Below are 26,880 nucleotides of genomic sequence, written 5' to 3'. Positions count from 1 at the left end.
TATTTATATGCTTTCGTTCTCTGGTTGAATCAAATACCTTTGTGGATTATTTGACAGTTAATAATTTACAAAGATAATATTATTATACTATGACCTTGATATTTAAAGATATTTATATACATGTACATGTATCTTCATATCTGCACTACAATTATATATTTTCTTACATGTCCTAATGGTATTTATAATTGATATTTGAAGCAGTTTGGAGATATCAATGTCCTTGTCAAAAAAGATGAATGAAGACTTGGTTTCACTATATAAATTTGATAATTTCAATATATCTGCCCACGTAAATATAGGGAAGTACATAACCTACACACACACCTATGTTACCTGACAGATTTCTACCTGTCTGCCTTTGATCTATCTATTGTAGAAAAATATTTTATTCATACCTTGTGAATTAATGAAAATATTTTGAAATCATGTTGTTAAAATGTGGGGGAATTGATTAAATAGGATGTGGACAAAAAAATTATATCATTTTATGTTGTTGTTTTTAGGATTTTAATACACATATTTGATCCTTAAAAGGTTGGCTCTATGTTATGAACATCCTATTGCCAGAATGATAAAGATTTTAAAATGTTTAATAGGATCAGAAAAGAAAAATTGCTGAGCCAGATATAATTATTTCAATTGAGGTACAAATGAGGACAGATTTGTTCATTTTATCATCTGTAACCTTATATTAGAATTTCATAATCCGGATCAATAGATCCAATACATCATATATTTTTCTACCTTCAGTATATTTAAACTTTTTTTGTACTCTTTTATTTCATTATGAAAAATGGGTCAATCGGAGCAACCCCCACACTGACTTTAAAAAAGAATAGGTGAAAAGAATTTTTTTTCTGGTTCATAATGTTAATTGCTACCTGTTTTAGCTCACCTGGCCCAAAGGGCCAAGTGAGCTTTTCTCATCATTTGGCGTCTGTCGTCGTCATCCGTTGTGGTTAACTTTACAAAAATCATCATCATCATCATTGGGGTATCTAGTTTAAAAAATGTGTGTCGTGACCCAGCCAACCAACCAAGATGGCTGCCATGGCTAAAAATAGAACATATGGGGTAAAATGTAGATTTTGGCTTATAACTCTTAAACCAAAGCATTTAAAGCAAATCTGACATGGGTAAAATTGTTTATCAGGTCAAGATCTATCTGCCCTGAAATTTTCAGATGAATCAGACAACCGGTTGTTGGGTTGCTGCCCCTGAATTGACAATTTTAAGGAAATTTTGCTGTTTTTTGGCTATTATCTTGAATATTATCATAGATAGAGATAAACTGTAAACAGCAATAATGTTCAGCAAAGTGAATCTACAAATAAGTCACATGACCAAAATGGTCAGTTGACGCCTTAAGTAGTTATTGCCCTTTATAGTAATTTTTTACCAATTTTTCGTAAATTTCTGTAATCTTTTACAAAAACCTTCTCCTCTAAAACTACTGGGCCAAATTTAGACCCAGCCAACTAACCAAGATGGCTGCCATGACTAAAAATAAGCATTAAGAGCAATTCAGACATGGGGTTTAATTATTTTGCAAGTCAAGATCTATCTGCCCTGAAATTTTCAGATGAATCCGACAACCGGTTGTTGGGTTGCTGTCCCTGAATTGGTAATTTTTTAGGAAATTTTAAGGAATATTATTTTAGATAGAGATAAACTGTAAACAGCAATAATGTTCAGCAAAGTAAGATCCACAAATAAGTCAACATGACCAAAATGGTCAGTTGACCCCTTAAGGAGTTATTGCCCTTTACAGTCAATTTTTAATAATTTTTAATAATTTTCATAAATTTTTGTAAACTTTAAAAAAATATTTTCCTCTGTAACTAATGGGCCAAGTTCATTATATATAGAGATAATTGTAAGAAGCAAGAATGTTCAGTAAAGTAAGATCTACAAACATATCACCATCACCAAAACACAATTTTGTCATTAATCCATCTGTGTCCTTTGTTTAATATGCACATAGACCAAGGTGAGCAACACAGGCTCTTAAGAGCCTCTAGTTTCATGAAAGAACAATCTTAGCCCTGTCACATTCTGTTTGTGCTTGTCCTAAGATTGCTGTCAGTTGTTGGTTGCTGACTACAATACTTCTTTACTGTTTAATTGCTTCATTGGTTTTCTAGAACTCTTTAACTGTTTTACATTTTATTTTGTCAGGGACTTTTACAGCTTGCTGTGGGGTATGAGTTTTGGTCATTGTTGAAGGCTGAACTATGACCTATAGCTGCTTACATCTACATTGTTTGGTCTCGGGTGGATAGTTGGCTTAGGCACCCAAACCATATCTTATTTAATTTATACTTGTTTCAGGAATGTACTTCAACCCTTAAGCTTTCGCCTGGATAAGTCCCACATTACTTAAAACGCTAAAAAAAAAATCTGAATCTGACCAAGCAGCTAATATTGATAGAAATTTATCCTGAAATTAGACCTAAGTAGAATTATTTTGCCTCCATGTTTTTATTCTGTTTAAAATAATTATCTTCTTTCTATCCATCTATTTGCTCCCCTTTTTCTTCCTCATTCCTTTCAACTGTTTTATTATTATTATTCCTTGGGGGAAAAAGAAGGTCACAAAAATTGTCCTTCCGTCTTTCCATTTGTTATTCCCTCCCATTTTCGTTTCTGAATTCTAATTTAAGTTTTACTAATCCAAATTTATTGTCACCAGGATATAGTCAGACGTCTTTGTTGCTGATGCTGCATAAAGCAATCATAAATCAATCAATAATAATCTTATAAAACTCTTAATCAATGCTGAGTACTAAAATATGCAGATATAGTTTGAATTTGGGCAATGATTCACATACAGTTCTACAGTTATGCTTCTTTTTAACTTTGAAAATTGCAAAGCTTGATCAGGGTTTTTTTGGGTCCTCTGGTACATTCTTTTTTTTTAAAGTCTACACCTAAAATTATTATAGATATCTTTTTTTTCATCTCTTATAACCCATACTTTTCAATGTTGAACACAATTAGCAAATGAAAATATTATTGGTGATTTTGAATCTGTTCAAAGTTTTGATTTTTCTACCCTATATACCACTTTGCCTCATATTCTTATTAAGAAAAAATTCACATCCCTAATTAACTGGGCATTTAAAAAGTCGGAATGCGAGTACATATGTTCAAACTCTTTTAGATCATTTTTTAGTAGCAATAAACAAAAGAACTATGTCAATTGGACATGCTTTGATACTATTTATGCACTTGAATTTTTACTTGATAACATTTTTGTTCGCTTTGGAGATTCCGTATATCGTCAAGTTATTGGAATTCCAATGGGGACTAACTGTGCACCACTTATTGCGGACCTGTTTTTGTATTGTTATGAGTTACAATTTATGACTAAAATTAGCAAAGACCCATCAAAACAACATTTGATACAAAAATTTAACAACACTTTTAGATATTTGGATGATATATTGGCTCTAAATAATGACGACTTCAGTATGTATACTAAAGAAATTTATCCTGTAGAACTTACTTTAAATAAAGCTAATGATAACAATGACCACTGCCCTTTCCTCGATCTTGATATCTATATCATAAACGGGAAGCTTAATACAAAAATTTATGATAAAAGAGATGATTTTTCATTTCCTATTGTTAATTATCCATTTTTAGATGGTGACGTTCCCTTGTCACCATCTTATGGTGTTTATATATCTCAACTTGTACGATTCGCTCGTGTATGTAACAATGTATTAGATTTTAGCGAGAGAAATTTATGTATTACTGAAAAATTATTACACCAGGGTTTTCGATATCACAAACTGGTCAAAACATTTACTAAATTTTATCACCGGTATAAGGAAATAATTCGTAAATATAACTCAACATGCAGACATCTTATACGTTCAGGTATTTCACATCCAAAATTTTATGGAAATATTCTTTATAAAGCACAAAAATGTCAGTATTCTCCTCAGAAACTAACAAAACCTTTAAATAGACTTATTAAAAGGGGATATAGTTACGATACTGTTGTCAGGTCATTAAAGATTGCATATTTTGGCTTTAACATTGATTCACTGATAGGGTCTTTGCATCGGAACTAAACACATTTATTTCTAAAAAAACAGTTGTTGGCATGACACGGGTTATGTTCTTCTCATATATTTTATGATAGTATGATACTAAACCCCAAACGGGAGGGATTGTACCTGATATTCATATGATGAAGACATAATCTTTCAATCAGTTTAATTGAGGTCTGGAGCTGGCATGTCAGTTAACTGCTAGTAGTCTGTTGTTATTTATGTATTATTGTTATTTTATTTATTTTCTTTTGTTACATCTTTTGACATCAGACTCGGACTTCTCTTGAACTGAATTTTAATGTGCGTATTGTTATTCTTTTACTTTTCTACATTGGCTAGAGGTATAGGGGGAGGGTTGAGATCTCATAAACATGTTTAACCCCGCCGCAATTTTGCGCCTGTCCCAAGTCAGGAGCCTCTGGCCTTTGTTAGTCTTGTATGATTTTAATTTTTAGTTTCTTGTGTATAATTCGGAGTTTAGTATGACGTCCATTATCACTGTACTATTATGCATATTTTAGGGGCCAGCTGAGGGACACCTACGGGTGCGGGAATTCTCGCTACATTGAAGACCCATTGGTTGCCTTCGGCTGTTGTTTGCTCTATGGTCGGGTGGTTGTCGCTTTGACATATTCACCATTTCCTTTCTCAATTTTATTTTTTACAGAGTTTGTCTTTAGTGCCGTGTGGAGACAGTAGAGTGCCTCCCCGTGCTTAAGGTTTATGCTCTTATATTATACTAGATTATGGAGTGCGTGTCCGAGCGAGAACTTCTCTATGTTCATTACTTTAGGAATATCTATCAAAAAGTAGTATTTTAATATTCAGCCCCATTCATCTATTTAGTCAGACGTCAGTCGCTACCTTGATATACCCTATCTTTTGTTAAATTTGTCGGGTAACTTATGACAATAAGCATTTGACGTCTTGAGCCGAACAGTTTTATCATTTTTACACAATTTAATCTACTGTGTGATGGTTCATATTCTGGACGCCAGTCTTTGCTCCTTTGTAATAAATCTACATACCAAAAAACAAATATGAAGCTTAGAAATGGAAAAATATTAAATACTAAACTCGTTCAAAGGGTATCTACACGTCTCAATCTTCAGAATCGCTTATCTAAAAATACTACAATAGCTAACGTTTTTAACAATAAAAATCGTGGTTACCCTTCTATCGATAAGTGTCATGCCAAAAAATGACTTACGTGTCCCCGTCTTTCCACCAACAATACAGTAAGGTCCACATTTAATGGTCGCACATTTTCTCTAAATTTTGAAACTGATATTACTTGAAAAACAAACAGTATTATTTATTTACTCACATGAAACAAACCGGGATGCGGTATTCAGTACGTAGGTGAAACTGGGCGATATTTATCTAAACGCACGCAAGAACACCTGTATCGTTTTAAAAGACCCAATAAATTCAAAAGTATCATTTATCAACATCTTAAGAAGCACAGTCATCCTATTAAATATTTAACAGTTCAACCTTTAGAAGTAGTAAATAAGCAGCCTGGTGAATCTCATTCCAAGTTTGTACGATCACGAAAAATAAATGAATTAAATTGGATTAAAAAATTACAGACAGTCTACCCTCTCGGTCTTAATGATAATATCATGGGAATTGGCAATATATCAAGAACCGATTCTGTTAACATTTTGGATATAGTTTCTAAAACTGTTCGTAAAAATCGTTCTCATGGACGCAGAAAAAATCGCAATCAAAGAAAATTTCGGACCAACCATACAAATATTTCGGACCTAATTTCCATTTCAAAAAACAACGGCAGACATTATCTGTTAACCAAGCTTTGTTCTTTACCTATAAATAAATTAAATAAAATTTTAGAGGATTGCAACACAATTTCATATTACAGTCCTAAGTATGAAATTGTCCAAATTATAATGGCATATTGTTATTCTAAACTGTTTCCAAAAATTGATCGCCCTGAAGATCATAAAAAACATTTTATTAAAATAAAGTATGTCAATAAAGGTTTTGATTTTGTAAATATTGCCGGTATTTTTAACGACCATTCTGTTAAAGACCAAATTCCTGGATATTTTGATAATACTGAACTCCCTCTCATTTGTTATATTTACAAGAAATCTACCCGAAAATATGTGTTTAATTATAGCCAATTGTGTAAAGATGTAAATATCACTGAAAATACACCTATGTCGTGTAATTGCAGTAATTCAGAATACACCTATGGACCAATTTCCCATGTTATAACAGGAGACCTTAACATCGTTCGCGACCGAGAGTTAAAATCATTCCTCAGTAAAGGACCTAAATATCGTCCCCCGTCAACTATTAACTGGAATGAGTGTCGTAATATCATCAACGACTCACTCCGCGCCTACTGTTTGAAATGGGTAAAACGGGAAAAAGCTGACAAAAAATCTTTGGACTCTTTTTTTAATTCAGTAATGAAGATAGTTGATATTCGAATACAACATTTTAAAGAACATTTTACCCTCAACAAAAACTATAAAAACCCTATTTCGCGTATCAAAAATAAACTAACAGAACTAGCCAAGGAATTTGTTTTTGTCCCGGCTGATAAAGCTGCTAATAATATCATTATTGTTTGACGTAAATTTTATATAGAGGTTCTGCAAAAGGAAATCACGAATTCACCAACATTCCAACTGACTTCATTTTCAGAAAACGACATCTGTAACAAACATAAACTTTTAGCTACTTCTTTACAAGCAGAACCAAACACAATGAAAGTCCCAACTATGTACTGGCTTCCGAAGCTGCACAAAAAACCTTACAAATATAGATTTATTTCATCTTCCAGCCATTGTTCAACTACTAAATTGTCTGTTTTACTTACTAGTACACTTGGTACAATAAAAAACCTGATAATAAATTGTTCAAATAAGGCCTTTGAAAATAGTGGAATTAATTACTTTTGGAGTGTCAAAAACTCGTTGGAAGTACTTGATAAATTGCATGCATATATTGGTGATTTTGAATCTGTTCAAAGTTTTGATTTTTCTACCCTATATACCACTTTGCCTCATATTCTTATTAAGAAAAAATTCACATCCCTAATTAACTGGGCATTTAAAAAGTCGGAATGCGAGTACATATGTTCAAACTCTTTTAGATCATTTTTTAGTAGCAATAAACAAAAGAACTATGTCAATTGGACATGCTTTGATACTATTTATGCACTTGAATTTTTACTTGATAACATTTTTGTTCGCTTTGGAGATTCCGTATATCGTCAAGTTATTGGAATTCCAATGGGGACTAACTGTGCACCACTTATTGCGGACCTGTTTTTGTATTGTTATGAGTTACAATTTATGACTAAAATTAGCAAAGACCCATCAAAACAACATTTGATACAAAAATTTAACAACACTTTTAGATATTTGGATGATATATTGGCTCTAAATAATGACGACTTCAGTATGTATACTAAAGAAATTTATCCTGTAGAACTTACTTTAAATAAAGCTAATGATAACAATGACCACTGCCCTTTCCTCGATCTTGATATCTATATCATAAACGGGAAGCTTAATACAAAAATTTATGATAAAAGAGATGATTTTTCATTTCCTATTGTTAATTATCCATTTTTAGATGGTGACGTTCCCTTGTCACCATCTTATGGTGTTTATATATCTCAACTTGTACGATTCGCTCGTGTATGTAACAATGTATTAGATTTTAGCGAGAGAAATTTATGTATTACTGAAAAATTATTACACCAGGGTTTTCGATATCACAAACTGGTCAAAACATTTACTAAATTTTATCACCGGTATAAGGAAATAATTCGTAAATATAACTCAACATGCAGACATCTTATACGTTCAGGTATTTCACATCCAAAATTTTATGGAAATATTCTTTATAAAGCACAAAAATGTCAGTATTCTCCTCAGAAACTAACAAAACCTTTAAATAGACTTATTAAAAGGGGATATAGTTACGATACTGTTGTCAGGTCATTAAAGATTGCATATTTTGGCTTTAACATTGATTCACTGATAGGGTCTTTGCATCGGAACTAAACACATTTATTTCTAAAAAAACAGTTGTTGGCATGACACGGGTTATGTTCTTCTCATATATTTTATGATAGTATGATACTAAACCCCAAACGGGAGGGATTGTACCTGATATTCATATGATGAAGACATAATCTTTCAATCAGTTTAATTGAGGTCTGGAGCTGGCATGTCAGTTAACTGCTAGTAGTCTGTTGTTATTTATGTATTATTGTTATTTTATTTATTTTCTTTTGTTACATCTTTTGACATCAGACTCGGACTTCTCTTGAACTGAATTTTAATGTGCGTATTGTTATTCTTTTACTTTTCTACATTGGCTAGAGGTATAGGGGGAGGGTTGAGATCTCATAAACATGTTTAACCCCGCCGCAATTTTGCGCCTGTCCCAAGTCAGGAGCCTCTGGCCTTTGTTAGTCTTGTATGATTTTAATTTTTAGTTTCTTGTGTATAATTCGGAGTTTAGTATGACGTCCATTATCACTGTACTATTATGCATATTTTAGGGGCCAGCTGAGGGACACCTACGGGTGCGGGAATTCTCGCTACATTGAAGACCCATTGGTTGCCTTCGGCTGTTGTTTGCTCTATGGTCGGGTGGTTGTCGCTTTGACATATTCACCATTTCCTTTCTCAATTTTATTTTTTACAGAGTTTGTCTTTAGTGCCGTGTGGAGACAGTAGAGTGCCTCCCCGTGCTTAAGGTTTATGCTCTTATATTATACTAGATTATGGAGTGCGTGTCCGAGCGAGAACTTCTCTATGTTCATTACTTTAGGAATATCTATCAAAAAGTAGTATTTTAATATTCAGCCCCATTCATCTATTTAGTCAGACGTCAGTCGCTACCTTGATATACCCTATCTTTTGTTAAATTTGTCGGGTAACTTATGACAATAAGCATTTGACGTCTTGAGCCGAACAGTTTTATCATTTTTACACAATTTAATCTACTGTGTGATGGTTCATATTCTGGACGCCAGTCTTTGCTCCTTTGTAATAAATCTACATACCAAAAAACAAATATGAAGCTTAGAAATGGAAAAATATTAAATACTAAACTCGTTCAAAGGGTATCTACACGTCTCAATCTTCAGAATCGCTTATCTAAAAATACTACAATAGCTAACGTTTTTAACAATAAAAATCGTGGTTACCCTTCTATCGATAAGTGTCATGCCAAAAAATGACTTACGTGTCCCCGTCTTTCCACCAACAATACAGTAAGGTCCACATTTAATGGTCGCACATTTTCTCTAAATTTTGAAACTGATATTACTTGAAAAACAAACAGTATTATTTATTTACTCACATGAAACAAACCGGGATGCGGTATTCAGTACGTAGGTGAAACTGGGCGATATTTATCTAAACGCACGCAAGAACACCTGTATCGTTTTAAAAGACCCAATAAATTCAAAAGTATCATTTATCAACATCTTAAGAAGCACAGTCATCCTATTAAATATTTAACAGTTCAACCTTTAGAAGTAGTAAATAAGCAGCCTGGTGAATCTCATTCCAAGTTTGTACGATCACGAAAAATAAATGAATTAAATTGGATTAAAAAATTACAGACAGTCTACCCTCTCGGTCTTAATGATAATATCATGGGAATTGGCAATATATCAAGAACCGATTCTGTTAACATTTTGGATATAGTTTCTAAAACTGTTCGTAAAAATCGTTCTCATGGACGCAGAAAAAATCGCAATCAAAGAAAATTTCGGACCAACCATACAAATATTTCGGACCTAATTTCCATTTCAAAAAACAACGGCAGACATTATCTGTTAACCAAGCTTTGTTCTTTACCTATAAATAAATTAAATAAAATTTTAGAGGATTGCAACACAATTTCATATTACAGTCCTAAGTATGAAATTGTCCAAATTATAATGGCATATTGTTATTCTAAACTGTTTCCAAAAATTGATCGCCCTGAAGATCATAAAAAACATTTTATTAAAATAAAGTATGTCAATAAAGGTTTTGATTTTGTAAATATTGCCGGTATTTTTAACGACCATTCTGTTAAAGACCAAATTCCTGGATATTTTGATAATACTGAACTCCCTCTCATTTGTTATATTTACAAGAAATCTACCCGAAAATATGTGTTTAATTATAGCCAATTGTGTAAAGATGTAAATATCACTGAAAATACACCTATGTCGTGTAATTGCAGTAATTCAGAATACACCTATGGACCAATTTCCCATGTTATAACAGGAGACCTTAACATCGTTCGCGACCGAGAGTTAAAATCATTCCTCAGTAAAGGACCTAAATATCGTCCCCCGTCAACTATTAACTGGAATGAGTGTCGTAATATCATCAACGACTCACTCCGCGCCTACTGTTTGAAATGGGTAAAACGGGAAAAAGCTGACAAAAAATCTTTGGACTCTTTTTTTAATTCAGTAATGAAGATAGTTGATATTCGAATACAACATTTTAAAGAACATTTTACCCTCAACAAAAACTATAAAAACCCTATTTCGCGTATCAAAAATAAACTAACAGAACTAGCCAAGGAATTTGTTTTTGTCCCGGCTGATAAAGCTGCTAATAATATCATTATTGTTTGACGTAAATTTTATATAGAGGTTCTGCAAAAGGAAATCACGAATTCACCAACATTCCAACTGACTTCATTTTCAGAAAACGACATCTGTAACAAACATAAACTTTTAGCTACTTCTTTACAAGCAGAACCAAACACAATGAAAGTCCCAACTATGTACTGGCTTCCGAAGCTGCACAAAAAACCTTACAAATATAGATTTATTTCATCTTCCAGCCATTGTTCAACTACTAAATTGTCTGTTTTACTTACTAGTACACTTGGTACAATAAAAAACCTGATAATAAATTGTTCAAATAAGGCCTTTGAAAATAGTGGAATTAATTACTTTTGGAGTGTCAAAAACTCGTTGGAAGTACTTGATAAATTGCATGCATATATTGGTGATTTTGAATCTGTTCAAAGTTTTGATTTTTCTACCCTATATACCACTTTGCCTCATATTCTTATTAAGAAAAAATTCACATCCCTAATTAACTGGGCATTTAAAAAGTCGGAATGCGAGTACATATGTTCAAACTCTTTTAGATCATTTTTTAGTAGCAATAAACAAAAGAACTATGTCAATTGGACATGCTTTGATACTATTTATGCACTTGAATTTTTACTTGATAACATTTTTGTTCGCTTTGGAGATTCCGTATATCGTCAAGTTATTGGAATTCCAATGGGGACTAACTGTGCACCACTTATTGCGGACCTGTTTTTGTATTGTTATGAGTTACAATTTATGACTAAAATTAGCAAAGACCCATCAAAACAACATTTGATACAAAAATTTAACAACACTTTTAGATATTTGGATGATATATTGGCTCTAAATAATGACGACTTCAGTATGTATACTAAAGAAATTTATCCTGTAGAACTTACTTTAAATAAAGCTAATGATAACAATGACCACTGCCCTTTCCTCGATCTTGATATCTATATCATAAACGGGAAGCTTAATACAAAAATTTATGATAAAAGAGATGATTTTTCATTTCCTATTGTTAATTATCCATTTTTAGATGGTGACGTTCCCTTGTCACCATCTTATGGTGTTTATATATCTCAACTTGTACGATTCGCTCGTGTATGTAACAATGTATTAGATTTTAGCGAGAGAAATTTATGTATTACTGAAAAATTATTACACCAGGGTTTTCGATATCACAAACTGGTCAAAACATTTACTAAATTTTATCACCGGTATAAGGAAATAATTCGTAAATATAACTCAACATGCAGACATCTTATACGTTCAGGTATTTCACATCCAAAATTTTATGGAAATATTCTTTATAAAGCACAAAAATGTCAGTATTCTCCTCAGAAACTAACAAAACCTTTAAATAGACTTATTAAAAGGGGATATAGTTACGATACTGTTGTCAGGTCATTAAAGATTGCATATTTTGGCTTTAACATTGATTCACTGATAGGGTCTTTGCATCGGAACTAAACACATTTATTTCTAAAAAAACAGTTGTTGGCATGACACGGGTTATGTTCTTCTCATATATTTTATGATAGTATGATACTAAACCCCAAACGGGAGGGATTGTACCTGATATTCATATGATGAAGACATAATCTTTCAATCAGTTTAATTGAGGTCTGGAGCTGGCATGTCAGTTAACTGCTAGTAGTCTGTTGTTATTTATGTATTATTGTCATTTTATTTATTTTCTTTTGTTACATCTTTTGACATCAGACTCGGACTTCTCTTGAACTGAATTTTAATGTGCGTATTGTTATTCTTTTACTTTTCTACATTGGCTAGAGGTATAGGGGGAGGGTTGAGATCTCATAAACATGTTTAACCCCGCCGCAATTTTGCGCCTGTCCCAAGTCAGGAGCCTCTGGCCTTTGTTAGTCTTGTATGATTTTAATTTTTAGTTTCTTGTGTATAATTCGGAGTTTAGTATGACGTCCATTATCACTGTACTATTATGCATATTTTAGGGGCCAGCTGAGGGACACCTACGGGTGCGGGAATTCTCGCTACATTGAAGACCCATTGGTTGCCTTCGGCTGTTGTTTGCTCTATGGTCGGGTGGTTGTCGCTTTGACATATTCACCATTTCCTTTCTCAATTTTATTATCATTCACTCAATTTGATGAAACAGTGTACATATTGACAAAATCTCTTATTTTGGTTGAATACAAATAAAACTTGTAATAGATACAATAGAATTATATTCAAAAGCATGAAAGACTTTCCTTTTTAATTTGAGTGGACCAGACCCTCTGTTGACCTGTTGTACAATTTTACAAGTTCCCCTTATTCTATTTTTTACCCAAGAAAACATGTTGTAATCTAGAAGTTATACAGAGTATATATAGTTTAATTTAGGAAATTCTATTTACATGTATAAAATGTTGTCTATTAATTTATGTCTGTTTTGATAACAGTGTCTCATAAGGCAATTTCAGTTGGCAGCCCTTTACATTACTAAATGTTAGTTCATATTACTTTGTGTGAACATATATAAAGATGATGTAATGGATGGTGACACTTTAATAACATAAATTATCTATTATCTATCTATTAGCTACTACTCAATAATTATACCCAGGCTCAATTAGTAATGTGATGAAAATATCAAACATGAACCTTAAATAAGTAAGCTTTTGGCAAAGATATAAATGAACTCAAAACAAATCATGCTGTATGCAGACGAAACTTGATGCTTTAGATCAATAAAGTTTGACTTAAATTGATATAAAAAAAATGTGGTACAGGACTAGCAGACTGAGAGTTAAATTAGTATATGTCTATTTTTATTATCTAGCAGAGGGGGCATTAAGTTTTACCCTTGTCTGTCTGTACATACTTCCGTACGTACATCCTAAAATTAGTTTTCCTCAACCAATTGTTATAAAATTTATAAACAATGCTTATTACCACAATATACAGATCAAGTTTGGGTGGCATCTCTTTTACCGGATGGAAAATGGAAAAACTTCTGAATTTTACAATTGCTGTTCTTTAATATTAGTTTTCCTCAACCAAATATTACGAAAGGGAGTCTTGCCTAGCTGTTACATTACATTTATTCTTTTGAATAAGTTTTAAGTCCTGACAACAATACAATTTATGAAGACAAACTAGGCAGTTGTAGTAATATCCCTTATAGGAACATACCGTCTTTTTATCAATCACATGGATCAGATTCCTGAACCATGGTATACAAATAACATTAAAAAGTATGCATGTTGTTCATTAAAGAGTTTGTTTTTATTTTTCAGACATTTGATTTTGACTTAAAAGGTCAGAACTTAGGTGGTAGTGATGAACTTTTGGTAGAAATCAAAGACTGGGAAAGAGTAGGGAGAAACAGGTTTGTGTTACTACATAAATGTATTAAAGTAGAGAGTCGCATTTATGAATCTGTCATTTTAGATATTCCAATAAGATTTTAAGATGACTTTCAGATCAAGATTTTGTTTCATTCAGAGTCACAAACTCTTCATGATGAGACTGCAGGTGGTTTATGGTTTTAATGTTGATCCTATGCATCTAGTTTTAAAATTCTTTATTTATAGAGGAGAAATGTAAACAAAGTGTTCAATCTCAAACTTAGTTTGTACTAAATGATTTTAAAGATGGAAAATGAAGTAGAGGTAAAAATTGATACATTGATTTTGTATGACATAATTTTATAAATAGAAAGTATTGAGTAAATTATCTTTTCAATTTCAGATTACTAGCAAAATGCAAAGTACCTTTAAGGAATTTACTGAAGGGTGGAGCTCAAACAGAAAATATGAATCTGACCATGCAGGATGGCAATGGGAGGCCAACACAGGTAAAGCATAAAATATAAGCAAAGGTTGATAAGACATACACGTGATAGGAACAGTTGAAGGCTAAACTGTTTAGAAAAAAGCTTTAATAGTCTATATGAAATTTAAGTGTTTTTATGCACATTTAACTGTATAAATAGGATTTGATTTTAACCTAAATATAACATTTGCAGCTATCCATTATTGGCATTGTTATGTTTCTTTTTTGTTTTTTATTTAATTAAAGATTTTTGATGTACAAGTCCTACAAGTTAGGGGATGAATAGTGCTTTTATGATTGGAATTCTTCAATATCAACAATGCAAATTCATTTTACTGAAAACAAGTTAATGATGAGACTAACATTATAAAACTCTTTGGCCATTTTCTCCAAAAATCTTATGACAATCTCTTATAATGAAAATTATGTAAATATAACAAAACAAATATTTTTTTGGGGGGAATCTTTTCTGAGGGAAAGAGCTACTGATCTAGTAAAGATAAGTTAAAATAAGATTCTCTCAATTTATATGATTATGATTTCTATCAAATAGCCAGGAAAGGAATCTGTATGTATCAAAGACCAATACAATAAGCATAGCGCATAAACGTTTTATTACAAATTCCCTTTTGATTTTATGAACCAAAATGTATCTACATAAGACTCTATTTTGGACATTTTTATGATTATTAATCCAATGTATTTTATATATGATTGAAAGTGTTATCTGTTATATTCTGAATTGTATCAAAAATGCAACAAAAAACTTAATTCTCTTTAAAAATTGATCTTTTGTTCTCAGATTTAGATATTTTTAGGTTATGCATGCAGATAATTTCTGGCAGTAAAAGTTACTTACAGATGTTACTAATTGAAGTATTATTATTCAATTGTAACTTGGCCTTTTATTTATGATATGTCGTGATTTTTTTGCCTCTCAGTGTATTATTGTTACATAATTTTAAAATCTCTCTACTCCATGATATTTAAAAACTTTTTGTATATGCCAATTTTAGAACCATTATAGATGAGGGGGAATTAGTATTTTCATATTTCAAATTATCTGTTCTATTTTTTTTTTAATTTGTAAAGGAGATATATTTGCCTTAATTTTTAACAAACTTATAACATGGTTAAAGAGTGAGTAATGAAAAAAACATAAATAAGTAAAAATTGGGATGAACATGTATTATTTGAAGATTCTTTGTCTTGTGGAAATAATAAACCTATTATTACTGACCCTCAATTTTTTTTATAGGAAATACAACTATTAATTATGTTGTAATGCGTAAAGTAGGGAAAGACAACAGCAATTATGATATGTATTCTCAAGGACGTATAAATAAAATATCAAATATACGTCCTTGCAGTATTCTGAAGGAGATAATTTTGTTATTAAGAGACAATTTTGGTTTTTGAAAAATGAAGAAAATAGATATTAATTATAGATTTATTAGACATGAAATGAATAATTATATTTAATATATCCATATGTGTGTAATATATTTTATTTTATTTAAAAATTATTGATGTAGAATTAGTCATATACATGTTCAAGTATATATTACATATCATATGAAAATGAATTTCAACATATGGTTATACATTTATTATAAAATCATTATCATTGTTCAAAGTCAGTCTAATTGTTCTCATTTATAGTAATATTAGAAAGGGTTCACAGGAAAATTCAATTGATTGCTAGCAAATAAAGGATTGAATTGAAAAATAATTCTTTCTTTTCCAGCTTGGTTTGACATAAATATCTCTTAAAAAGAACACAAACCTATAATTATTGTAAAATTCCAATGAACTTGATTTCCTTATGCAGTATATTTGATGTATTTAGCATTACCATTTGTTATGATACATGCATTTCTAATAAATACAGTAAAGAATGTTAGTATGTCTAAATAATGTAAATGGAATATTAATATTTTTATGATAAAGTGATTAAAAACTTTGGAAAAAAATATGTGAGATTTAGATGTTGGTTCACCTGTCCTCACAAAATCCATAAAATCCATGAAAATGAATTTTCATGGATTTTGTGGGTATAGGTTAACCACAAATCCAAAGTTTCAATGAAGTACAAATTTTCTATAGGAAATTAGGTTTCCTTGCAAGATTTGGCAAAACCATGAGATCAAATCTCCCCGAAAATAAAATATTTGAACATGCTTTTATTTTCATTTAGTGTCAACTGAATATCAAAGTAAACTACAAACCACCGCCATCTGCTCAACCAGCAGCTCCATCTGGTGGTGCTGCAGGACAGATAGATCAAGAAGGAGGTAGGTCCATTTTTTTCTACTTGACTGAATTGGTTTTGTTAACTCTCTTATTACCAAGTTGACAGCTATGATCACCATATACCCCAGGTAAAGCCATATTCAGGATGACAATATACAGACGGACTCAAATATTAAGAATTTGAATATGACTTTTTTCAACAACATTATAAGAACCTGACAGCATTAATTATATTATGGAACATAATTAAACAGTCAATTGGTGGGAATAATGATAACAATTGATGTCTAAATTCCATTTTATTGCTCAGTTCCAGTACATTTATCAGAAAGATAACCGTTCTTTAGAATTAATTTCAATACTTGCTGTTTATTGACAGGGTAATTTTGGCATAATTTTCTGACTGCTATTTTCCATTAAAGAATTTTCCTTTAACAGTTCATGTGAATCACAAATTATCCTAGGGTTGTTTGTGCATTTTTAAGACCTGATTCAATTCATGTAGTGTCAGCTTAGTGAGGGAGAATATTGCATGTGCTGTGTTGAAATTTTCATACATGTATAAATGAATATATTTTTAACAAAGAAGTAAAAATAACAATTTTGGAAAAATTTGCTGTGTAAAATTTCTCATCTGAAAATGGATATGCTAAAAAAGTTGAAGCCCAAAAAAGTGAAGGAACCAGACTACTTACTGGCTGGTATGTTTATTATACTGTGTAATGTGTATGGGCTTTGCTCATTGTTGAAGGTTGTACAGTGACCTGTATTTGTTAATTTCTGTGTCATTTGGTCTCGTCTTGGCTGTCATATTGCATTATTTTTGCTTACAAAATAACAAAAGTTTGTTTTTGTTTTCCAGGGGATGTTCTTGGAGGTAATATGATGGACTTGGCTGATGGAGAGGAAGAAGAAGAGGAAGACACTGGACCTCCACAAATAGACCCTACCACTGGACAACCTGTTCCTAGACCTAAGAAAAGGAGGCGAGCAAGGGGCTCTATGGCAAGAAGAATGCTGGGTAATCTGTCCACAAAGGCTACTGATTTCCAGGTAAAGGTTATGATATTAAAAAAAATACCCCCCCCCCCCCCAAAAAAAAAAATGCACAACTGCTATTTATGAAACAAAAAATCTAAATCCAAAGTAAAAAAAAAGCAATAAATATTCACCAAATTTCAGGATAACAAATTATGACAACCTTTTGATTGCCACCTTTTGAAACTGTGCCAGAAGAATTAAAATCACTCGTCAAGATGAAAGCTTTTATTGCAGATAATATTCTGGGACGGAACTTAATTTGAGCAATAAATTTGATGTAGTTATTTTCTGACGATAGCATCGAGGTTCAAACCTGGTTATTGAAATAAAGCTCCAAATATGATTAAGTATTTGAAGATTAATCCCAAACTTGAGTTGAATACTATTTTAATATGTTGGTACTGTATTGCTGTTAATTTAGTGTTTGACATATTGTATAGATACATGTTTTGTGTCAAAGACTTATCATGCCCTTTAGATATCTTTTTGCTATAAAAAAAAACTGTTTCCGCAGTAATTGATAAAACTGTAAAAAAAACCATTATTTTTAATTTTATTTTAATTTCAGATAAGAGTGAAGATTATTGAAGCTCGCCAGTTACAGGGAGACAATATACAACCATGTGCCAAAGTAACAGTTGCTAATCAAACGAAAACAACCAGAGTGAAAAAATCAACGAACAGCCCTTATTGGAATGAACCTTTCTTTTTTAACTTCCATATGTCACCATTAGAACTATTTGAAGACTATATAGAATTCAGGGTAAGAGTATACAAAGTACATGGATGGATAATATTTTTTGACTTGGTCAGCAGCAACAAAACGGTGAAATGGATACTTAACAAACATACATTACTGTGAACATTGAAAACCAGTTTCTTGTATCTAAATTGCCCAAAGTGTGACTTAGAAATAACATAAAGCAGCCAGTTGGATAGTGTAAAAAAACAAGCACAAAAGGAGTAGAAATAATCCATAAGGAACATGATGCAATATAGGCTGCCACTGAAATTTATACTTTTGATTTAAGATATCTTGCGATATCTTTATTAATTTTATGAAGAAAAAAAATGGTTCATAGTATCCTTAGAAGTAAACTCATAGTAAACTATGACATCACAGAAATTACATCTCTAAGTGATTTAGGAAAAATATTTAGATTTTGGTCCACTTTCTGGACTATCAACATAAAATCAAGCATAGTTGAAATAAGATAAAACAGGCAAGACATTTAGTGTGTGTATGATAATACATAAATTGACAAAAAAAATGCTTATTAAATGTTTCATTTAATGGCAGAAAACTTATGCACTGATTGAGCTGGATAGATGAAGTCTCAACACTCAGGTAAGGTGTATTCTTAAAAAATGACAATAACAACAATTATATATAGATCTGTCTTATTTGTATTTTAGGTGTTTAATGCCAAAACATTTAGAGCGGATTCAATGATTGGATCATTCAAGGTTGGTACAGACTATAAAAAAATTAATTTAAGATACAGGCCTGTAGCCAGGAATTTCCAAGGGGGGGTTATTTGGATGCACAAACTCGACTTTAACAGTCACAATTCGAACAAAACATTGACTTTAACAGTGCTTATTTGTTTTCAAGGTTGTTTTTTTTTTGTCCGAACCCCCGAACCCTCCCTGGCTACGGGTATGAGATATAATTAAAATTTTTAATTTTCTGTTGTATGAACACTTTAGCATAATGATAAAAGATGACTATTTTATACGTACATGTATACCCATATATATCATGTATGTGTATATTTAATGATGTGTTGACTGTGACAGTTTTATATTCCTTGGTGATTTATAATTGAAAACAAATTTTCATAATGTAACAAATAAATTTACCCAAACTTGTACTCTAATCTGATACCTAATTTTTTTTGTCACTAACGTGGAAATTAGAAAAAAATATCACAAAACTTCATTGTATTTAAAATCAAATATTCATATGTAAAATCTATACACAAACCTCTAATACTGTTAAATTTAGTTTGTAAAATTTTTATTGTTAAAAAGTTTATACTTTAAAGTGATGATAGTTATTTAAATTGCGGTTAAGACATTGCTTCAACACTGTAGAATGTTTGAATGCTTGCTTCTATTTATCAACAGATGGAAATAGGTCAGGTATATTTAGAAAATCGACATGCTTACATGAACAAATGGCTGCTACTCAGTGATGAAGAAGCAGAAATGAAAGGTGCCAAAGGTTACCTTAAGATGTGTGTTTGTATCGTAGGACCAGGAGATGATGCTCCGGTATGCTAATTTTACAGTATTTATAACTTGTAATCTGCATTATACAAAATCAGATTTTTGCCGTAAAATCTCCTTATTCTGAGAATGATAGTGAAAAAAAATTAGGAAAGAATAGTTGTGAAATAATAAATGTAGTGTCTTCCTCATAATATTTACTGTCTTCAATGCATAATATATATATTAGGTTATAACAGCAATGATTTATGGTCCCCGTGCGATGTGTTGTGGGAGGTATAGATTTACCAGGTGTCATGTCGTGTTGGCCATCTCAATGATCAGCATTGTCTTGGATGAAATTTTTTGCTGATCAATTATTTTCAAAAGAGTTATGTCTCTTGGAAACATTAATTCTATGGAAAACTGCATTTTTAGTGGTCTCGTGTGTACAATTTATGCCAGAATTTTGTGAAACTTTAATGATAGATCTATATCAGTAAGTTTTTGATAATTTGAAAAATCGGTGCCTTTGTAAGTTGGATAGATAAGATATGTGCAATGCGGGGGACAATGGAACTCGGTTCTTTAATTGTTTAGGCTGTAGTTTTAAGCATGGACTCTCTTCCACATGTTAAAATATTGGGATTTGATTTATATTTATTAGGGTAAATAAGATGGTATATTGTATGTGCATTGCTGCATAAAAAGAATTATATAACAGTGCAAAATAATTTTATTTTAGAGTTTTAAAAGTGTACCAGCAGAAGGAGAGGATGATATTGAAAGGTATGTTTTGTTTTCTGTTGTAATTGTTATTTCAAAGATTTTGCTTTGAATATTTTTGATGATGTCAAATTTAAATGTCTTGATTTTATTTGCCCGGCAAATATTTATATTTTTTGAGAAAGGACAAGATATTTATTATTTGAATTTAAAGAAATAAAAAGTTTCTGTCAGCAGTTTTGAAATATATTGATCAAGGTTTTAATCTGAAATGTATAATCAACCCAGCATAATCTTCTTAGCCATGCAATTGTACCACTTCACAGATACAATAACCATTCTTTACTCCTTTTTGGGGGTGAAGGAGGTGAGGGGACATAGTGGAAAATTATTGAAGATGGCTTTAAATCAACTTATTTATTTTACCCTTAACCTGTTCTAGCAGTCATCTGGGAAGAGTAGAATTTCAAGTAATTTATCTGACAAATCATGTTTTTCTTTACAGTAATCTCCTGAGACCAGCAGGTGTCCAGTTACAACCTGCCACGTTTACAGTGAATCTGTTTAGGGCAGAAGACATACCAAGAAGTATGTAGCTTTAAAATTATGAAGATATATCATGTTAAGGAGGGGTATTTGCGAAAAATACCAGTCGAGAGAATGTTAAATTTCACAAGCCGTAAGGCGAGGGAAATTCATTCTCAACACTGGTATTTTTCGCAAATACCCCTCAATAACATGATATATTTGTTTAATTACACCGAATGTTAATGTACTAAAATGCATTGATGATCGTGACGTTACAAGCGTCCAGTCGGATAGAGTATTTTTTGGCAAATACCACGGCAGAGAGGGTAAAAAAGGCATATCCTTTTAGCAAATACCCCGGCGGCGTTAAAAATGAACGATATTCATTTGATAACAGTAAATTGGTGAAAAATACACTGGCTATTAACCAATCAAAACCCCAGATTCTTACATAAGGTGTAATTATAAAAAGAAATCCTCTAAAACTAAGAGCAGTTGTTTCACAAATTAAAATATTGTCTTCTCATTTAGTTGCAAGTTATGTCCCTTTATATATTGAATTGTATTTGAAATTACTGATACCTTGTGTGTTACCAAAAATAATGGAGTATTAAACTTAAAAGCAAAGGTTACAAAATTTGTGAAAAATTGCTCATCTTTTATCCATATTCACCATTATTGTGTGCTCCTTATCTTCAATACCTGTTTGAGTTAATGGATTACATGCATTATGGAAGTTCACCACTATTTTTTAAAAGATGTGTGTTATTTTAAATTTCTCTGGTCTCTTATGTTTTGTAAACTATACAGAATGATTAATTATGTGTACACCTCACTTTAAAGGACCCCCCTCCTAAACAAAAAAGAAAGAATAAAGTATATGATTTGGAAATAAGTATAAATGATCATTTGTAGAGTTTTGATTAAACGTATCTTATAAGTAATTGAAAGTAACAGCAAATAATAACATACATATTTCTTTTCAGTGGACTCTAATTTCCTCCAAGGAGTAAAGAAATTGTTTGGTTCCGATGACAATAAGGAGTTAGTTGATCCTTATTTTGTGTTGACATTTGCTGGAAAACAGGTTTGTTATTTGTTTGATCTGATTTTTAAGTATTCCTCTGCACCCTGTTAGATTCAAATGTATCAACATCAAATACAGTCAAAACAAAGAAATTACCTGAAACTGGAACAATTTTGAATTCTGGAAAATTGAAAAGAAATGTATGATTAAAACTAACCTAATTAAGGAGGGTTAGCCATGCATGGATGTCTTAGGGGGCTTAGTTACTAGTAGTCCATACTGACAGATATCAGTGAAAGTATCTTGAACCTTAGCCATGTGAGCATTGACTAACCAACTAAGCTTGAGTTAATTTTCATCATACATTTCTTATCAATTTTCAAAATACAAAACGATCTCAGATTCCAATTTTTCCTCGTCTTAAACCTTAAAATTTTGAAATATGAGGGTTTGAAATTAAATGATTTATTGATTGATTGTTGATGTTTAATGCTACCTGGAAATTGATTGTTGATGTTTAATGCCACTTTCAGCTCTCTTATTTATATAATGGCATGGTGTAAGATGCCAATGTACCTGAAAATTGATTGTTGATGTTTAATGCCACTTTCAGCTCTCTTATTTATATAATGGCATGGTGTAAGATGAAATTGATTGTTGATGTTTAATGCCACTTTCAGCTCTCTTATTTATATAATGGCATGGTGTAAGATGCCAATGTACCTGAAAATTGATTGTTGATGTTTAATGCCACTTTCAGCTCTCTTATTTACATAATGGCATGGTGTAAGATTCCAATGTACCTGGAAATTGATTGTTGATGTTTAATGCCACTTTCAGCTCTCTTATTTATATAATTGCATGGTGTAAGATGCCAATGTACCTGGAAATTGATTGTTGATGTTTAATGCCACTTTCAGCTCTCTTATTTATATAATGGCATGGTGTAAGATGCCAATGTACCTGGAAATTGATTGTTGATGTTTAATGCCACTTTCAGCTCTCTTATTTATATAATTGCATGGTGTAAGATGCCAATGTACCTGGAAATTGATTGTTGATGTTTAATGCCACTTTCAGCTCTCTTATTTATATAATGGCATGGTGTAAGATGACAATGTACCTGGAAATAGATTTGTAACTTTCATGAAATAAATAATTGACCTGTTATTTAATGTTGTTAAAGCAAAATACCTGTTTTAAAAATTGGACCAAAAAAATGACATTTTGAATTCAACAAAACCAACTTGAATACAAGCTAAAGATGCACCATCTCAGAATTATTCTATGAGACTATATCCATGTTTGTTTCTATTTACAGGCACAATCAAAGATTATGTATAACAATGACCATCCAGATTGGAATCAAGCCCTAAGTCTGGGAATACAGGTAAACTGATTTTATAAAAAAAAAAAAGTGGTATGATTGCCAATGAGACCACTCTATACAAGAAACCAAATGACACAGAAATTAACAACTATAGGTCACTGTACGGCCTTCAACAATGAGCAAAGCCCATACAGCATAGTCAGCTATAAAAGGCCCTGAAATGACAAATGTAAAACATTTCAAACACGAAAATTAGCAGCCTAATTTATGAACAAAATAATGTAATAAAACAAATATGTAACACAGCTACAAACGACATCCACTGAATAACAGGCTCCTGACTTGGGACAGGCACATGCATAAATGCAAATGGGCCATACAGCATAGTCAGCAATAAAAGGCCCTGAAATGACAAATGTAAATCAATTCAAACGAGAAAAACTAACAGCCTAATTTATGTACAAAATAATAAATTGAAAAAAAATATGTAACACAGCAACAAACAACAACCACTGAATTACCAGCTCCTGAGTTGGGACGGGCATGTGCAAAATGTTGTGGGGTGAAACATGTTAGTGGGTGCCCAACCCTACCCTAGTCTGGGACTTGCACTATATTTTTAATTCCCTTCCATTTGTGATATGATCAAGTTTATTTAAGATGATGTTTTCTTTCTATTTTTCTAGTTTCCATCCATGTGTGATAAAATCAAGTTCATTATAAAAGATTGGTAAGTTAAAAATAACTCTTCAAATAGTTGATAATGTTTAAATAATTAAAAAAAAAAAACTCTCAATAGTTGATAATGTTTAAATAATTGATAAAAACCAAAAGCATGCACTAGTTTTCAAATGCTATTACAGAAAAAATTATAATAATATTTTTTTTAAAGATTTATAAAAAAAATCAGCATTCTTGCAGTTTCAAATATGAATAAATTTTTACTATGGAATAAGATAGGTTCTTTATTAGTTTGATAAGCACTATTTGATTAATTATAATACACATATGATGCAACAGATATTTGAGTAAATCCAATATTTATTATATGTACAAGTAGAAAGTATTTTGTCAATGATTACATAGAAATAGTCCAACTATGTATTCCAGTTATATGTGCCTTTGAGAATTTAAAGAGTATATTGATATTTGTTTGTTATATGATCAAGCTTATTACAATTTATGGTTGAATGGTTACTGTGGATTCTTTTATTTTTTGTGGGTTCGTCAAAACTTGCATTTATGTGGGTCTTTGATTTCTTGGTTTTGACAAAGTCTGCACATGCTTCTAGAATATTTGTAATTTGTTGAACATTTAAATACTGTAAACCAACTTAATTTCGCGAGCGAGTAAAAAAATAACCCGAAATTAAATCGTCGCGAATATGTATAACTTGGATCTTTCCTTATTAAACTACATCAAGTTAATTAGAAAATCGCAAAATTAAATTGCCATGGAGTAGACTAGCTGGAGATAAACGCGAAATAATGTATCCGCGAAAATAAGTTGGTTTACAGTAGGTGGTTCACCTGTATACATGACATCAAGGAAAATAGGTATCCCACAAGTAATATTGAATCCACAGTTATATGTTTTAAGTATCATTAATTCACATTGCTGCACAGAGTGTTTGATATTTTCTCATAATGTTCTTGTTAACACTAAAACAAATACAAGTTCATATACTTGTTAAATTCTCTTTAACCATGCAATCATAATGAAATATGATTCATTCATCCAAAACATTGCACAATTAGTCAGAAATATTTGCACAATATTTAAAAAATTCATAGTTGAAATTTTAACCCACAAAAATACTTGAATCATATATGCCACATATGAAATCTGATTTCATCTATATAAATAAAATAAACTTGTGGTGTTAGCCTATATCACTGCTTCACTATAAGTCACTAAGGTAGGTTTGTTAAAATTCTCAAAACAAGACATTAGGAAATTTCAAATTAATTTGGATTTGCTCAAGCTGATATATAGCCTGAACAGTTGAACAAAAAGTTTAATTTATTTCATGAAATTTCGCACAAGGAGAGAAACATTTGAAAATTATATCAAATATTACAAAACATCCTAAAATATTTCTTAAATTTGTGGTATCCTTCTTGACACTCAAATAATACTATGAATAAGTATATGCCATCATATACTGTAAAAAGTCTACATCTTTTTAAAAGTCCTTTTATGAAAATATATACCGTAAACAAATTCTACCATTTTCAAGTAAAGAATTTTTTTGATTAAGCCATACATTTTTATTCCTTTCAATATTCAGAAAGATAAGGAAAATGGTATTACACTATATTTCAATGATGTTGCCCAGCCTCATTTTCTTTGCCTGGTTATTATCATATTGATACATTATAGCTTTAAGCTTTGCTATGTAGTTCAAGATTATGAAAGATATGGACTATGGTATTATTGAAATGATGTTGTCCAGTGTCATTTTCTTTGCTTGGTCGTTATTGGATAGAAACAATACAGTTTAAGCTTTGCTATGTAGTTCAAGATTATGATCTTTTTGGAGTTTTTAGTAGTTTATAAGTAGTGTTTTTTAATCAGCTTTTATTTAGAAATTTAAAAATCTTTTTTAGTTACTTTTAAAGTAGTTTAAAACTTGTAGCAATGTGAAATGACATAGGTTCTGACACTGATGGGTTGTTAAACACTACTTGAAAAAATGAAATTTTCTTATATGAAATGCAGGGCATGTGAAATTTTTTAAATATTTAAAATTAAACGTCAGTGAGGAACAAATATATCTCATGAAAATTATTATACGATATAGAATCAACTTTTATCTATCGTTTTCAATGATATGCTAATACGTTGGTTCCTTTCTGTGAAATTTAAAACATCCAAACCACAAATAGATGAACAAAAAGGCTATTGTCAGATAAGGCAACAAAAATAAATCATTTAATTAAAATCTTCTGTTTGTTACTGACTGTTTGCTGATATAAAGATTTTGTATACACTTTCGTAGGATTTCTTTTCTACATAGTTTTGCTATATCTATAACAGCTGCTACTAAGGTGCTTTTGTCACTTTAAATGAAGTACATTGTAATATCTTTCACAGCATTTAATGTCAGTAATGAATGGGCTTTTATGTTTCATTGACGTCTTAAAATGAAATTACATAATCTCTTTTTTAACTTGATTATTTCAGTTAAAAGTGGTTTTAGTAGAAGAATTGAACAACTACCTCCTGCTTGAATTTTTTAAAGTTTAAATATCAATACCACTACTGAGATTTAACATGAATTAGATA

General features: G+C 31.3%; 1 protein-coding gene across 34 annotated transcripts in view; it reads left to right on the top strand.

Moving 5' to 3' along the window:
* LOC139520522 (myoferlin-like) overlaps nucleotides 1–26,880 on the top strand; it is an 80,945-nt gene that overhangs the window by 6,033 nt on the left and 48,032 nt on the right. For all 34 annotated transcript variants that reach the window (XR_011663910.1, XR_011663911.1, XM_071313232.1 and 31 more), the window contains exons 3-14: nucleotides 13,938–14,029; nucleotides 14,392–14,497; nucleotides 16,673–16,769; nucleotides 17,591–17,781; nucleotides 18,338–18,532; nucleotides 19,186–19,236; nucleotides 19,900–20,046; nucleotides 20,726–20,769; nucleotides 21,212–21,294; nucleotides 22,221–22,321; nucleotides 23,583–23,651; nucleotides 24,278–24,321. Coding sequence is in view for 32 of the 34 variants with exons in the window: in XM_071313232.1 (XP_071169333.1) it covers nucleotides 13,938–14,029; nucleotides 14,392–14,497; nucleotides 16,673–16,769; nucleotides 17,591–17,781; nucleotides 18,338–18,532; nucleotides 19,186–19,236; nucleotides 19,900–20,046; nucleotides 20,726–20,769; nucleotides 21,212–21,294; nucleotides 22,221–22,321; nucleotides 23,583–23,651; nucleotides 24,278–24,321 (1,220 nt within the window). In the remaining 2 variants the exon portion in view is untranslated. The remainder of the gene's footprint in view (nucleotides 1–13,937; nucleotides 14,030–14,391; nucleotides 14,498–16,672; nucleotides 16,770–17,590; nucleotides 17,782–18,337; nucleotides 18,533–19,185; nucleotides 19,237–19,899; nucleotides 20,047–20,725; nucleotides 20,770–21,211; nucleotides 21,295–22,220; nucleotides 22,322–23,582; nucleotides 23,652–24,277; nucleotides 24,322–26,880) is intronic.

The sequence above is a fragment of the Mytilus edulis genome, chromosome 4 (assembly GCF_963676685.1).
Source record: "Mytilus edulis chromosome 4, xbMytEdul2.2, whole genome shotgun sequence".
Taxonomy (NCBI): domain Eukaryota; kingdom Metazoa; phylum Mollusca; class Bivalvia; order Mytilida; family Mytilidae; genus Mytilus; species Mytilus edulis.
This window is presented reverse-complemented; position numbering and strand designations above follow the sequence as displayed.